The sequence below is a fragment of the Panulirus ornatus genome, chromosome 64 (genome assembly GCF_036320965.1).
Source record: "Panulirus ornatus isolate Po-2019 chromosome 64, ASM3632096v1, whole genome shotgun sequence".
NCBI lineage: Eukaryota > Metazoa > Arthropoda > Malacostraca > Decapoda > Palinuridae > Panulirus > Panulirus ornatus.
This window is the reverse complement of record NC_092287.1, coordinates 4,893,220-4,909,595: the sequence shown is the minus strand read 5'-3', so window position 1 is coordinate 4,909,595 and position 16,376 is coordinate 4,893,220. Positions and strand designations below refer to the sequence as shown.

Below are 16,376 nucleotides of genomic sequence, written 5' to 3'. Positions count from 1 at the left end.
CTGGTATGTAATTTCTTTTACCCATCTATACAGGTTACAATAATTTTGTAAAATGATTTATAAACAAAATAAAGCTCTAGAGAATCCAAAGAACTGCCAAGTAGAGGTGTCTTCAGCTGTCCGCAGGACAGTCATTTACAAATGTACTCATGTGTTACGGAAAGACATGAATAATTTACTTCGCATCCCCCTTGTTCTAACCAATATATTTTGACAAAAGTGGTACCAGTTGATTCCATACATTCTGAGCAGTTGATATAAAGTGCTGTTATCCCATATCTTCCATCTACTTCAAAGCCCTGCACACTTCATGGGGATGGTAAAGCATCAGAAAGAGGACAAGCTTTTTCTAGGTCCATGTTGGGTTGAATAATAAAGCAATTTAAAATATCTATTAAAATAAAAACAAAATGATAATCATCCATAAATATAAAACCAAAAAAAATAAGTACCTGTAAATATATAAACAAAAGGATAAATATATAAAAATATAAGAATAAAAAGATAACAGCATGTTTGAATGCTGCAGATGACATGAAGAGGTCTAACAATGGATAATTTTCATCATAATTGAGGAGACACTTCCTGGGATGGCATCAAGCATCCTCACTCAAAAGGTAAGCAGCGAGTTGCGAGTTCAGATGTCCAGAGATGCAAAAGAATCTACCCATGTGGGGCAAATCCTCATATGCAGAGTTCAATCCTTTCATCTACAGAGACAACTGAATTCTCCAATATATTTCCAAGACATGGATACAATCAGGTTCACTTGATATATGGCTGCAATTATCATGGAAATAACCCATTGCTAGACCCCTAAAGAATCTATTTCAGTCCAGCTTCATTTTCCATCTTAATATACAATCATATTAAAGCTCTACAGAATCCAAACAACCAAAAGAAGTATGTCTGTCACTGACTATCTGCAAGACATTTCTAAATTCATACTTTGGGTTACCATGGGCGGTGATGAATTTTGACAAATGTGGTACCCATTATTTCTTTACACTCTGGACTGTTGATATATATGGCTTTTACCCAATTTTTGCCATCTAATTCACAGCCCTGCCCACTTTGAGAGGACTTACAATTGCGGGATATGGAGGAGCTACAACCAAAATCCCACACTCAACATCAACTCTACATAGTATAAGAAAGTTAATGGTACCATTTTCATTAAAATCTATCAAGTAGAAAATATGCATCCTTTTCCTGATACATTACTGCCCACTTTGAGAGGACTTACAATTGCGGGATATGGAGGAGCTACAACCAAAATCCCACACTCAACATCAACTCTACATAGTATAAGAAAGTTAATGGTACCATTTTCATTAAAATCTATCAAGTAGAAAATATGCATCCTTTTCCTGATACATTACTGTGGGGTCAAAATTGTAAGAGTAGAGTATGCTAAAGTTTTAAACCCACCATACAACAACTCTACAAAGAGTACAAAATCCTGTGGTACCACTTCCATCAAAATTTATCATGCAAAATACGCGCGTCTACGTAATACAATACCAAACCAAGCTGGAACTAGCCATTGGCACAACCATAAGAATTGGAAAAGGATAACAGAATAATCATGCCATATCATACAGAATTTTCGGAATGATCAGTGTGTAATTCAAAAGGAAATGACTATCAAAGAAAGAAAATTATGAATTCCAGTGATGACAAAACTGACGTGGGCGTACTCTGCCATTAACCGTTACTAGATCTTCCCAATCTTAACGAGACAAATAAAGCTACATCAGCGATTACTGAACAACATATTACGACATACGATGTGTGACAACTAAGCATAATCTATAATCATAATGTTTAGAACGACCTCAAAACTGGGCCAATGGATTTGGCGGAAACAAATCCTGTGGCGGTCTATTCAATATCACCACATTACAGTAGCTGTACATCACGAATTAATCACCTCGTAACTGCTTGTCAAGCTCATGCTCTTCAGCTCGCAGTCTTTCCTTCAATGATTCTTTTCTCCGAGACATTTTCAGAGGGAAGCTACACAAAATCTTTGTCAGATTCAAACGCAATTCAACAAGCCACAACACCGTCACACATTCATGGCAACAACAATCTCGAGCAGGCTACGGGCATATGTATTATTTTACGGGAAACTTAAAGTTTGCAAAATTCTATTTTTCTATTAAACAGTAGTTTCAGAAAAACCTGTCTTAATTTTTAGAGCTAAAAATGAATAGGGCTGAGGTAAGTAGTTTTCATAAGATACAAGCGTATAGCTATAATTATCAATCTTAGGAAAATGTTTAAGATCTCTTGGTACATATCTTTCAACCTCATTATTGTCATCATCTTGTCGATATATATATATATATATATATATATATATATATATATATATATATATATATATATATATATATATATATATATATATATATAATCCGCTTGCTTGGATACACCGCGAATAAAGTCACTCGCAGGTCTGTATCAGTGGGAGTACAATCTCGTCAATGAACTTCCCATACCAAGGGAGTCTGCATTCCCCTGACACAGAAAGAAGAGCGGACTTGAGCTGCAGGAGCCTTTAGAAAATCCCTGGGAAACAGATGAAAGAATGGCCCAACCCACAATGTACATACATACACGTCCACATACGCACATATACATACCTATACATTTCAACTTATACATATATACACATGTACATAATTCATACTTGCTGTCTTTATTCATTCCCGTCGCCACTCCCTCACACATGAAATGACACCCCCACCGCTCGGGCGCAAGGTAACGCTAGGAAAAGACAAAAAAGGCCACATTCGTTCACACAGTCTCTAGCTGTCATACTTGGTCAATATCTTCATCCCTTCCTTGCCTATTATCACTTCTCCTTTTGGACCCAGTTGTTATCTTGGTATCCTCACACTTCACCTCCATCCAAGAAATTTTCTTATCCTTGAAGTTTACCACTTCTCTTTCAGTCCTTTAACAACTAATTGATGATTATGTAATGCAGGAGACAACCGAGACGAAAAGTCTTATACATCAAGCAAGGTGTGCAGTGAGTGCTTTGCACTAGACATGCCATTTTGGCTAAATCTCGTCATAGGTACTCCCCAACTCTCATCTGGCCTCTTTTCCTTGACCTCTTGTACATTTCCCAGTCACTATCATTCCTTCACCGCACGGAATGCCTTACAACTCGTTTCTTTCACTACAAACTTCATTTCCTCATTCCACAATTCACTCTTTCTCACACACCCACATTCAATACTAGCAGACTGCTATTTCAACTGAGACCTTCTATTGGGTTCAGGTGTATGTGATACAGTCACTGTTTAAAATTTCATCTACCATTAAAAGTTCTGCAGCTCTGAGGCTTCACAATGCCTTTAAAGGATGTTTTGCACGATAAATTTGCCTAAACCACCTTATTTAATGCCTCCTTCAGCAACAACAAAGGTATACACCCTACAACACCAACTCACCAACCTCATAAGGTTATGAAAAGCAAAATAAATTAAAATCTTATTTATTCAAACATAAATTAAAATCTTATTTATTTAAACATGTCAAATTACAAAACATAAGCATGTGGCAGACACATACAAAAAACTACTCCATGATAATCTATACCTTTTATACATGACTACAATAAAAGTTTCAAGTGTGACAGTCATGCCAAACATGTAAATTTCATGCTCACTGGATCAACACCACATATCTTGCAACCCAGATGGCACATTCTTACTGCACACATTTATATCCTGATAAAAATTCCTGCTACTGATACCACTTTGGTGACAATACCTTGTCAATAACTAGTTTTTAAATATTTCTCACATATCAACTTGTACATTTACTAGATTCTTCATTGTTATCTTTCATTATCATTTCTTTAAATGTAATTGCCTTTTGAGATGAAATCTTGGTGGGAGATCCCCAGTAAAGATAATTTTGAGTCTAATTATAAACCATCTACATCTTACTTTTGAATTTCTGCATGAACAGATAATTCTTTCGAACAAGATATCTCATTTGATGCACTAATAAAACATGGTCTGTCACCTTTAAATGATGTGCTGTCAGTGGGTTAAACCAGGGAATGTGAAGCAGTCAGAGGAAACCATGGAAAGGCCTACGGCTTCTGGTTATAGGTATGGGCTCTGGTTCTGGTACATTATACATGACAGGTAGAGAATGGATGAGTGAATGAGGCCACCGTCTTGTTTGTTCCAGATGCTACCTTGCATTTTCAGGAAAAAGCAAATGTGTAAAAAATAATCTTTAAAAACTCTTTTAACTTTAAATGTTGGAACAGTATGCATGATAACTTTCTAGTCAAAATAAAATCCTTTGTTTCAGTTATCAATATTTTTTTTACTTGAATGATTTCCTGCCATAGTACTGTAGCATCAGAAACAAGGTAGAAATGGCCTCACTTGCACACACCCAGTCTTCAGCTGTCATGCATAATGGATCAAAACCGAAGTACTTCAATGACTTCCAAGCCCCAAAAATCAGACTAACGATTATCTCCATCACTTTATCTGCTTTGGTTCAGCCCACAGACAGCTTGTCCTTCCCTCCCCTTTATACCACATCAACCCAATTTATCATATCCAATTAAGGCTTCTTGCCCTCCTGAATGTTCATGGCCCAATACCTCTTCACCCCAACTCCTTTAAGTGTACATCAAACCATCCTTTCTTAATCCCCTGATCCACCTTATTAACTTACTTTTGTTCATAATAACTCACAACAATTTCCTCAAATACCAGTTTCTGAATTTGCCAGTCCTACCTGCCAGGGTATCAGGAAAGTTACCGATGGCTGTCAATGAGCCAGAACTTCAGCTGCATTCCTTTGACCCAGGAAGCTGTCTTTTTTTTTTCTTCCTCACCCACACATGAACTGCTGGCATTCTGTCCACAAACATACAGTCTCTCCTCGTAACATGTAGAACTTAACATAACTCACACAACTTTCTCTTCATAACTCTAGATTTTTCTACAGTGCTCATCCTACCTTTTGGCAAAATAGTAGGAGCAACAGAAAGTAGTAGGTATCAACATTTACGCAGGAGCATTAGGTAGAAACACTAGGCAAAAGCAGTAGATAGGAACATTAAGTAGGAGCATTAGTTAGAATTAGCAGTTTGGAACATTAGGTAGACACATGAGGTAGAAGTAGCCAGTAAGAACATAAGGTAGGAACCTCTGGAAACACTGCACTTAGAGTTACCCTCTGCCAGTGGCCTGTTAAGGGTGAGTCAGTAAAGGCCATGAATTGGCACTGGGGTTCACTGGTTATGGAGACTCCTCTGCCATGGCCATCCCCTTAAAGGAGTTCCAAGAGGGAACAGGCATCAGAGAAAACAACACATAGATAGATGGATCTTATTAATGAAAAAAAAAAGGCAGACCCACACTATAGGAATGAGACTTAAAGAGCAAACACTTTACGCCCTTCTCTCCTTGCTGCATTATATTAAACTTATCTACTGAGTAACAAAATACATGTGAAATTCAATTCTCAACACACTGCAATCACCTTGGGTTTGTCTTAAATTTAATGATTAAGCACTATATATTAAGCACTCAATACCTGAGATGTACACTTCTATCAAAATAGGATGTTCATGTATCTATACATACCATATTAAAACTTATACTTTCTTTTTTTATATTAATTCACATCAATCCAAGAGAAAATTTTTCAACAGCAAAGACTTAGTCTAAAATATCTATTTTGTACTCACAAAACTGATATGTGCTTTGTGTATAAACACAATTACACTTCATTAGGCCTTTTGTCAATATCATCAACTCCATGTGTCTGAACTAGATATTCAATTATGTTTTGACCCTTTTGGCTCCTTTCTTATAGTCATCTTCTGTAAGTTCATAGCCCCAGTGCAAGAGAGTTTGACGCACCACAGGTGAAACAGTACGATTATCATATGCACATCCTGAACGAACAACCTGGAAAAATTGAACAGAAATAAAACTGTATTTTTCATGCCTTTTTTCCACCAAATCTCAAGCTAAGTCAGACACTATCTGTCCTGAACTGGATGAACTTCTTTCATCACTGTCTTGAAAGCATAATTAAGAACACATTTAAGATAATTCAAGCAAGAAAACTATGCAATATTGCATTTGCATCAGTAAATAGGTTGAATGGGTGAAGTGCTGAAGTAGTTACCCAGTAACCTTGATACATCACATGATGATATACTGAAACTATCCTGACCCAAGCACTCAAAATCTTTGTCACTCCATCCTGTCACCTCCAGGTTGTTCTGCCCCTTCTCCTTTTCCCCCACTCCAAAACTAATTTTCTCTCTTTCTCTATAATAAAAAGGATTAAAGAACTGCAACTATAAAGCCTAGAAAGAAGAGAAATATATATAATAGTCTATGAATCAACTTTCATAGAAGCTCACCTTTGTGATGAGGTTTTGACGCCATCTGCCTTTAACTCCAGCACATCGTTGCCACCTGCCAATTTGTCTCTCATCATCTTCTGAGCGACGACCACGATAGTATCTTTTCCAGGGAAAAAGAGTGAAGTATTTACACAGGATGGGATCTTTTCCAAATCTTTAAATAAATGCACAATGGATTCATTCAGATCCCTCCCAATCTCAGAGAATCAAGCAACCAGTCCCTTATCAAATTCTCCCAAAGTTTGGTAAAAAATCATCTGCTTATCTCAAAATGCTTAATACATGTAAGCACAGATGACTTCAAAATATTTTTTCCCATCTTATATTGGGCCTAGCAATACAGTAATATGAATAATTTGTAACTGGTCAAAATACATAAAATTTTTAAACAGCCAAAAATTCAATATTCAGCTGAGCAGTTCTAAATTTCAAATGAAACACTTTAGTGCAAAGCCATAGCAAGATATTTCATGACAAAAAAAATCACTAGCTTTTGTTCACAACAGTCCCCAATGAGATTCTCTCCTAACCAACCCTTCCCAGGCATATTTGGTGATTAATTTCCACACTGAACACCTTCTGTTCTAACCATGATCTAACAGCTACAAACAACTAGTAAGAAATAGTGTTTTCTATACAATGTTTAACTAGTATCTAAAGTAAAGATACTGTCTTCAGTATATACTCTGAGGAATTTGAAAATTTCACACTTAAAGGACCATAATCTCTACAGAAACTTGAACTCTGTAGCCCTAGGATGCCTTCTATAGGTTCCCATAGTGCCCAGGAACTCAAACACGTCCACTAACCAGGACCCCAGGTTATAAAGTATGTATGTCTGGGCAGAGAAACACCGGGTAGTTGAGGAGTAAGTATGGAAGCTGCATCTTAGGCACGATATGCTGTGATATGCTGAGTTGATGTCTTTAATAGTTAAGAGATGGGTGGTGTCCAAAGCACACTCATGCAAGAGTGTTTCAGATTTGTCTGGGATTGTAAGTAGAGAGAGATGACGTGTGAGGCTGGGGTAATCAGTTTATTTCAACAAGAAGGATGATGGATGGATTTAAGTACCTCATGCAAAAGGGGGGTTGATGCTGTTGTGTAGAAGTGGCTACCAAGTATGTTTAGCTGTCATTAAATTGGAAGTGATATTGACTTGTGCAAGTGCTGTTTTTTTTTCTCATGTTGAAAGCTCCAGTCATGGACAAAAGTCCACATCAAGGCTGGGCCTTAATTGAAATAAAGAGAATTATGAAGTGGAAAAAAAAAAGATAAGGGGAAGTATTTATGAATTCTTGAGGAACTGAAAGATCTGTCTTTTGAAATAAGCTACCGCCAAGCACTCAATGATTATTCAAATGCTCTCTTTTGAGTATTGTCCAGTTTTATTAAGCTAGCTTTTAAAAGAGTGGGTGTCCAGGTATAGTTTATAGTATGGCACATTCACTGTTTGACCAAAATACTCAGGGGTTCTCATTTTCTGTGTGAAACTAGTGGCAGTGAGTGTTTCAAGGGTATTTAGTTTGTGCACATAAGAGTTGATGCTTGAGATATGGAAGTGAATGGCATATGTGTGTGTCGTATGGTGCTAGTACAGTGCTGTGGTGCTGTGATGTAACCATAAGATCATCCACACTTGAGAGAACATTCACACTGATAAAAAAAATCTCAGCAAATGAAACCATTAACAATAATACAGAAGGACCTCTTTTAGCGCAGACTCATATAATGGATTTTTGTCTAAAAGACATGAAAAGGTATTCATTCAATAAATACATTCATATGTCAGGCACATGGGGGTCAATCACCTTGATTAGCTTCCTCTACCATTAAAATGGTACTTGATAACAGAGAATGGATAAAAAGAACCGGCTAATCTGCCATACCTCAACTTGCAGCAAAATTTTCCCAGCCCAAAGAATAAGCAGCTGGATTTGATGGAGAGCAGGCCAGAAAGGTGGAGGTGCAAAGTCACAGTGTGGGGCAGTGGTGATTGCCAACACTGCAAGCTTTGACAAGCTTGTTAATATTGATAAGATTTAGTGTCATACTGCATTTATATCAACAATGTCATCACTTTTTTGTATGAAACCTCAAAATAACACCTGCACAGCCATTATTGTTTCCAAAGGAAGCAATTCTACAGTACTGTTTCCAAAGGAAGCAATCCTAGAACTTACTAGTGCACTAACTGATACTGTTGGTTCACTTTCCCTCTTCTATAGGTATTACTTTGGTTTTTGCTCCCAAGATCTGGCTGCTTGTGCACCTGCACCACCAGCCAGACCATGCAATACTTGGCAAGCTGCTGCAACATATGATTACTCGCAGCCATCAGCAACTTAAGGAAGGGCTGTTTTGATACATCCTTCTTTCCCTACACATCAAAGCTTTGGAACTCTCTACCTTCTCATGTCTTTCTCAATACCTATGAACCTGGCACATTTCAAAAGACAGGTCTTTCACATCCTTAATTATTCATGAATACTTTCCCCTTGTCTTTTCTTTTTCCGCTTCACACTTATCTCTTTACTTCAGTTAAGGCCTGGCCTTGATGTGGACTGTTGTCCATAACTGGAGCCCTCAACATAGAAAAAAAAAAAAACATCACAGGCATCATATCTTTTACAACTCTGTTTAATGAATATTTCACTTTACAAGAACACATATCATCTGTTACAAGGAGTCTCTATGTAATTAAAAAAGAACTTTTATATGAAATATAAATGATCCCTTAAAACACTAACTGCAACTCAGAGGTCTGGGGCCTGAATGGAACAAGAAATAATAACAAAAAAAAGCAGGATAAGGCAATGGGTGTAAAACCACTTTTCTAGTTGAGTATGTGTGACAGAACTCTAAAAAAAAAAAAACTACAGCAACTGATGAAATTAATATTCATTGAGAAAATATTATGAAGGGAAGAGAACAGGTCCAACATATGCAACCTGCCTATCTATATCTCTGATGCTTGTTCCCACATGGAAATCCCTAAAGGGGGCGGCCAAAGCAATAATCTCCCTAACCAGTGAACTCCAGTGCCACTTCTTATCCTTTAGTACCTCACCCTTAGCAGGCCAATGGAAGAGGGCAACCCTAGTGCCGTGTTTCCAGAGGCTCCTAACGAATGCATCTACTGACTACTACTACCTAATGCTCCTGCCTAATGTTTCAATGTCTGTACCTACTACTTCTATTTAAAGTTGCTACCTAATACTTCTGCCTAAATGTTCCTACCTCCTACTTCCATCTATTGCTCCCACCATTTTGCCAAAAGGCACCACAAGAAAATCTAGGGTTATGAAGAATGAACTCTGTGAGTTAAGTGTTGTCAAGTGTCCACACGTCGGTAAGGCTGAAAAAAGAAGAAAAAAAGACAGCTACCTGGCTAAGAGGAGTCCAACACAACATCCACTAAAGTGCTGACTCACTATGTGGCTCTCACTAACCCTCCTGGTACCTAGGTGGGTAGTACTGGTAATATACACCATGGTTGTTAGCTGCCTATCAACTACTACCAACCAAGATATGTAATGATCATATATGATGCTGTTTCAAGTATCTCTGCTGAGAAGAAAAATGAAGGAAGACCTCGATGTACGATAAGTCAAATTAGCTTACAATAACAGGGTTCAGTTGCCTTTAGTGGACAAGATTCATTCCTTACATCATTTAAGCTTTTTAAGTGGAGATGAATATGTAATAAAACAGAAAAAAAAATTATATCAACTAACCTGCAATACCACATGAACCAGCCATAAGGATCCTGCTTGTGCATCCAACCACTCTGCTCCCACATTTCTAGGGAGCCACCACATTTAGCACCATACTTATTCAGCTTTTCATCATATATTGGTGATGCAACCTATTGAAAAACAGAAAAATCTTTATCATTGATTGAAACACTCTACTTCTATAAAAAAGGAATTGAGGTCTGAATCTCTTTCAAGTTATTATTGTTGATCTACTCAATTTTTTAACATACATTCAGGTAAACCCTGTGTGCAAGTTGTTTACTTAACTTAAAACAACTTTTAACAAATAAAAAGTTGCAATGATACGTAATCAGAAGATATTGATTAACATGTCTAATCAAAAGAGAGAGAGAGAGAGAGAGAGAGAGAGAATAAATTTATCACAGTTTAAATCAAGGTACAGCATATGCACCTCCCTAACACTGACGTAAAGTAGTGCTTTCCAACTCATGGAGCTATATTTGATGCTAACACACAAGTGGATCTATACCAGATCTAACAAATTCCCCAGCCAAATACCTCATAATAATGCAAGTAATATATATGCCATAATACCAATATAAACTGGTCTCCCTCAATTTTACTGAGGGTTATATATTACTAAATGAACCTGTAGCAATAATTCAAATCAACATTGCTACTGTGGAAAACAACGATCAAGTATGAAAAATATACATATTTAAAACAGGCCCAGTAGGAGACGGGTGAGCTTGTGGGTGGACCTCCTTGTGTAAACTGAGTTGTTGTTGTCAGAACTAAGCAGGAGTGAGAACAGATGAGAGGATAAACATGGTTGTCAAGTCACAAAGCAACAAATCATAGAAAAACAGAACAGCTTACCTAAAAACACAAATGTTCAACTCATGCACAATGAAAAATAGTGTACTTCCAATATGATCTCAATATGCTTAATATTTGGTTCCTTTTGCCTAGACCATTTCATAACCAACAACCAAAACCTAAGCTGAAATAGTTCACCCCTGCTTCACATTTCAGCAACCTATACTTACTAATGCCTCCTCCCTCAACAAAAACAAAAATGAAACAATATACCCATAATAGTGATCTAACAAGCCCTTCAAAAAAATTCCTGGCCCAGCCTTAAACTCCTCTCCATCAGACACACAACCACATGAAACTACACTTCTCAGGCATGTATAAGTTATGCTTTCTCCTCTGCATTGTAAACACCTCTCATCTCTCCAGTTTTACAAACACCAATTCAACATATCATGAGACCACTCATATCAAAATATGCAGATGTGATGTACTGTTGTTTTTCATACCCAATTGCCTTTCCCACCTCAGTGAGGTAGCATAAGAAGAAATAACCAAATGGCCTTATATGCACACATCCAATCTCTAGCTCTCAAGTATGATGCAATCTCTAGCTGTCAAACCCAGATCCCATCATTCACATCTAATACTCACAGATCACACTATGGTTTATCTTCACTGCTTCATCTGCCCACTGACAGAAAAAAAAGTATACTATATCCTTAACATTAAATCCAAAGCCAATTGATTTACATATCCTTAAAATAATTATTCCACTGGGAATCTGGTTGCTCTAAATTAATCAATACTTGATCGTTGTTTACAGTGTCAGTTAGGTATCATCAGGAAACAGATAAAGAAAGGCCCATCCACTCGTATTTACATATATATAAATAAATGTCCATACACATACATATACATATCAACATATACACACATACATATACAGACATATACATATGTACACTTGTACATATTCATACTTGCTTGCCCTCATCCATTACTGGCACCACCCCACCCTACAGGAAACAGCATCACTACCCCCCACTTCAGCAAGGTAGCACCAGGAAAACTAACAGAAAAGGCTACATTTGTTCACACTCAGTCTCTAGCTATGGAGTAATGCAGCTCTCATCAAATACTTTCTAAAATAATAAAACTAATAAAACTCCTTACTTGCTTCTTGATGTTAAGACCTTCCAACCAATCCTTGGGTAACTCCTTCCAAACACCTGAATATGACTTGCCTGAAATAAATACAATTTGTGTAATAACTACTCTAAAGAGCAAGACAGATTTAATATTCTCATAAAAATATACATATTGTGGATCAGGCATTTGCTTTAGAGAATGTGTGAAAGAAATACTTGGAAAAAGATAGATTTGTATATAGAACTTATATATCTGCAGAAAGTAGAAGGTCTTTAAGAATATATGGGGAGGAAAGCTGTTAGAAGCAGTGAGAAGTTTTCATCAAGGGTGTGAGGCATGTGTGCGATTAGGAAGAGAGAGTGACTTGTTGCAGTGAAGGTTAGTTTGTGGCAAGGGTGCGTGATGTTACCATGGTTGTTTCACTTGTCTATGGATAGGGTGGTGAGAGAGCCCAATGTGGTTTTGGAGAGAGGGGTAAGTATGTTGCAGCCTGTAGGGGATGAGGGGTCCCGGGAAGTCAGTTATTGTCTGATGATGATACAGCACTGGGGGCAGATATGAGTGAGAAACTGCTGAAGTTGGAGACTGAATTTGGAAGAATGTTTCAAAGGAGGAAGTTCAGAGTAAATGTCAATAAAAGCAAGGTTATGGGACAAGTTAATGGGGGTGTGAATGGACAAAATCCAAGGATGTGAAGTGCTTTAGATGCAGGAGGTATTACCAGACTCTGCAAGTGAGAATTCTGTCCCTGCTAATAAGTGTAGTGGAGCCTTGGAGCTGCAGGAAACCACTGAATGGGGAATCTTGGGGTTGTATAATTACATTATTATTCCTGCTGCTCCATGGATGTGCTATACTTAATAGAAGGGACGGGATGGTCTCCTCTAAAGGAAAAAGTTCTTTGACAAGGCAATACTCTCTTTCGTCAACTACAGAAGTGCGTCCATAAACAGATATTACCATACGTACCAGTAATGCTTGACTTTATGGGCCTGAAATAGGTGCCTCCAAAACTACCAGCTTGGAGAACCTCTTTTGGCGTACGGTTTGGCAGGAATTCGGGCTCATCTTCAAACACCAGCTCTCCTTTCTTGTTGCGAGTCGGTTCTGGGGCTGTGAGTTGGAATGGCCCTCCACAATCTGTCTCAATTAATTCTCCTTCCGATTTCTTAGATTTCTGGTTTTTGGCGTTGACGGGGAGTCGTCCTCCCTCGCTCGCTTCTTCGACAGCACATTTCCCATCACTTCTACTCTTCTTAAGTTTCGACTTACTTGAAGATTCATCTAATGTCCTTTTACCTGCCATTATACAATATATTGCTATTGTCCTGTGGTACACTGCTTGCAATGTTTGTCTCACCCAGCAACTTTGACACAACATTTGTTCGAACGTATGAAAATAGGCATCATTGCTTTACCAATTTTTCAAGAGTATGATTCATCATCTAATTATAAAATATTATCAGTCTTAATTCCTACTTATAATGGAAATATATTAGATCCATTATATACTATGATAATGTCCCAAATGATATTAAAGTGAAGGCGAAACCGAGGATTATTGCCACAATCAGACGTTATCATCAACAGTTATGCAAAACGCATCTGCCAAATAATTACATTACTATACAAAGTACATCTACTATATTTGACTGCCATAACAGTAATTGTTAACTAAAAATCTATTTTGAGTTTCAATCGTAAGCACATATAATTTTTCAGAAGTTTCACGCTTATATAACATAGAAAAGTTTAACTAAATAAGGATATTTTCTTGTGAACCTCACCTAGTTAAGCATACACGAGAATTGATTCATGCCAACAATGATTTTCTTTGATTTGATTGGGATTTCGTACCAGTTGTATAATAAAATACAAAAAGGTACAAAGTAAAACATCATATACCGCACAAAACAGAACTAAGAAAATACAAAGGGTTCTTATGTGCAGCACCAAAATTTGTAAATAGCATTAGGAGCATCACAAATAATATCCATCACATATCCATGTGGGTGAACGGGAAAGAATGTTTAATGGGAGAGTACGTGAAAAAATACGAAAATTCGATAGTAGACAGGGCTGGATGAAGTGTGAGAGGACATTAAAGTTATGACAAGCATCGACATCAAACCAACAAATTATTGTATCAAAGCTGGCCGGAGAGCAGAGTGTTAAGAGCTTTCAGTGATCCTTTTCATACTATAACAAAAACAGTCAGACGAATAACTTAATAAAGAATGAGGCATTGTTTAAAACATTCATCACCTCAAACCTTGTACAGTAAATAATCACTAGCCCATCTTAGTGACCGTACTATAAGGGTATGGCTCATTTGGAAAATGTTCAAGGTAGAGCCAGCAAGCTTGTTCTTGGATTAGGAAATAAATGGTGAAAGCCGAGTATAAAGTTCTTGACGCTACAATCGCTGGAGAACAGGAGGATAAGCCAAAATTTCAATTGGCAAAAGCCACGGTCTTCAAATCGGCAAAATCATAGTAATTAGATTAAATATAATGTAATTCAATGGAACATTCAGACTACATATGAGACAGTGGCTTGACCCAACACCAGCCTGGTGCCTCGGATGAAAGGTCCAAGTGTCGTGGTTAACTAGATTGATGGCCTGGCGCGATCTTCTTTACCCCGCAGTCATCTGGAACTTAAGGGGTGTGGGAAGACAGCAGGCCTAATGGTTCGGTCAGGGAAGTGAAAACCGAGGTGATAGCGGAGGAAGGCCCTGGCCCTCGTCCTAACATGAAATAGCACTTACACCATACACAAAGACATACACACACACACCCATATATATATATATATATATATATATATATATATATATATATATATATATATATATATATATATATCCCTGGGGATAGGGGAGAAAGAATACTTCCCACGTATTCCCTGCGTGTCGTAGAAGGCGACTTTTTAAAAGGGAAGGGAGCGGGGGGCTGGAAATCCTCCCCTCTCAATTTTTTTTTCTTTTTTCTTTTCCAAAAGAAGGAACAGAGAAGGGGGCCTGGTGAGGATATTCCCTAAAAGGCCCAGTCCTCTGTTCTTAACGCTACCTCGCTAATGCGGGAAATGGCGAATAGTATGAAAGAAAGAAAAGATATATATATATATCTTTCATACTATTCGCCATTTCCCGCGTTAGCAAGGTAGCGTTAAGAACAGAGGACTGGGCCTCTGAGGGAATATGCTCACCTGGCTTCGTTCTCTGTTCCTTTTTTTGGAAAATTAAAAAAAGAAAACGAGAGGGGAGGATTTCCAGCCTCCCGCTCCCTCCCCTTTTAGTCGCCTTCTACGACACGCAGGGAATACGTGGGAAGTATTCTTTCTCCCCTACCCCCAGCGATAATATATATATATATATATATATATATATATATATATATATATATATATATCCCTGGGGATAGGGGATTAAGAATACTTCCCACGTATTCCCTGTGTGTCGTAGAAGGCGACTAAAAGGGGAGGGAGCGGGGGGGGGGGGGGGGCTGGAAATCCTCCCCTCTCGTTTTTTTCTTTTCAAGAGAAGGAACAGAGTGGGGCCAGGTGAGGATATTCCAAAAAAAGGCCCAGTCCTCTGTTCTTGACGCTACCTCGCTGACGCGGAAAATGGCGAATAGTTTGAAAGTATATATATATATATATATATATATATATATATATATATATATATATATATATATATATATATATATATATATTATCCCTGGGGATAGGGGAGAAAGAATACTTCCCACGTATTCCCTGCGTGTCGTAGAAGGCGACTAAAAGGGAAGGGAGCGGGGGGCTGGAAATCCTCCCCTCTCGTTTTTTTTTTTTTTTAATTTTCCAAAAGAAGGAACAGAGAAGGGGGCCAGGTGAGGGTATTCCCTCAAAGGCCCAGTCCTCTGTTCTTAACGCTACCTCACTATTGCGGGAAATGGCGAATAGTATGAAATATATATATATATATATATATATATATATATATATATATATATATATATATATACGAACATGTGACACACACACACGTTCGTACCAATATCAAATAATTGCTGACCTGAGATACAAGGCTGAAATCATAAACGCATATTGTAAAATATAATTTGCAAAAGTATAAGGATTGCTTACTTCTATCTATGTACTTAGTTTTATATGGTAAATATATGCACCCCTTTTTAAGCCATGGTCCCATTCCCATAATACAATTTTGTGGCTACGCCAAGACATCTGCAATGGACTTGAACAGACAACGA

General features: G+C 37.7%; 2 protein-coding genes across 11 annotated transcripts in view; both read right to left on the bottom strand.

Annotated features, from left to right (window-relative positions):
• LOC139746253 (uncharacterized) overlaps window positions 1-2,104 on the bottom strand; it is a 91,764-nt gene extending 89,660 nt beyond the window's left edge. For 7 of the 10 annotated variants that reach the window (XM_071657261.1, XM_071657262.1, XM_071657263.1 and 4 more), the window contains exon 1: window positions 1,934-2,104. In XM_071657261.1, the coding sequence (XP_071513362.1) occupies window positions 1,934-2,006 (73 nt within the window). In that variant the 5' untranslated portion in view covers window positions 2,007-2,104. The remainder of the gene's footprint in view (window positions 1-1,933) is intronic. The other 3 variants (XM_071657269.1, XM_071657270.1, XM_071657271.1) reach the window with 1 other exon arrangement.
• A 1,394-nt stretch (window positions 2,105-3,498) lies between these two features.
• LOC139746252 (uncharacterized) lies at window positions 3,499-14,858 on the bottom strand. Its single transcript, XM_071657260.1, has 5 exons — window positions 13,090-14,858; window positions 12,145-12,215; window positions 10,171-10,301; window positions 6,431-6,533; window positions 3,499-5,966 (listed from the first exon to the last, which is right to left on the bottom strand). Exons 1-5 carry the CDS (start codon window positions 13,499-13,501, stop codon window positions 5,838-5,840), a joined length of 846 nt encoding a protein of 281 aa, XP_071513361.1. The 5' UTR covers window positions 13,502-14,858; the 3' UTR covers window positions 3,499-5,837.
• Between the last annotated feature and the right edge of the window lie 1,518 nt (window positions 14,859-16,376).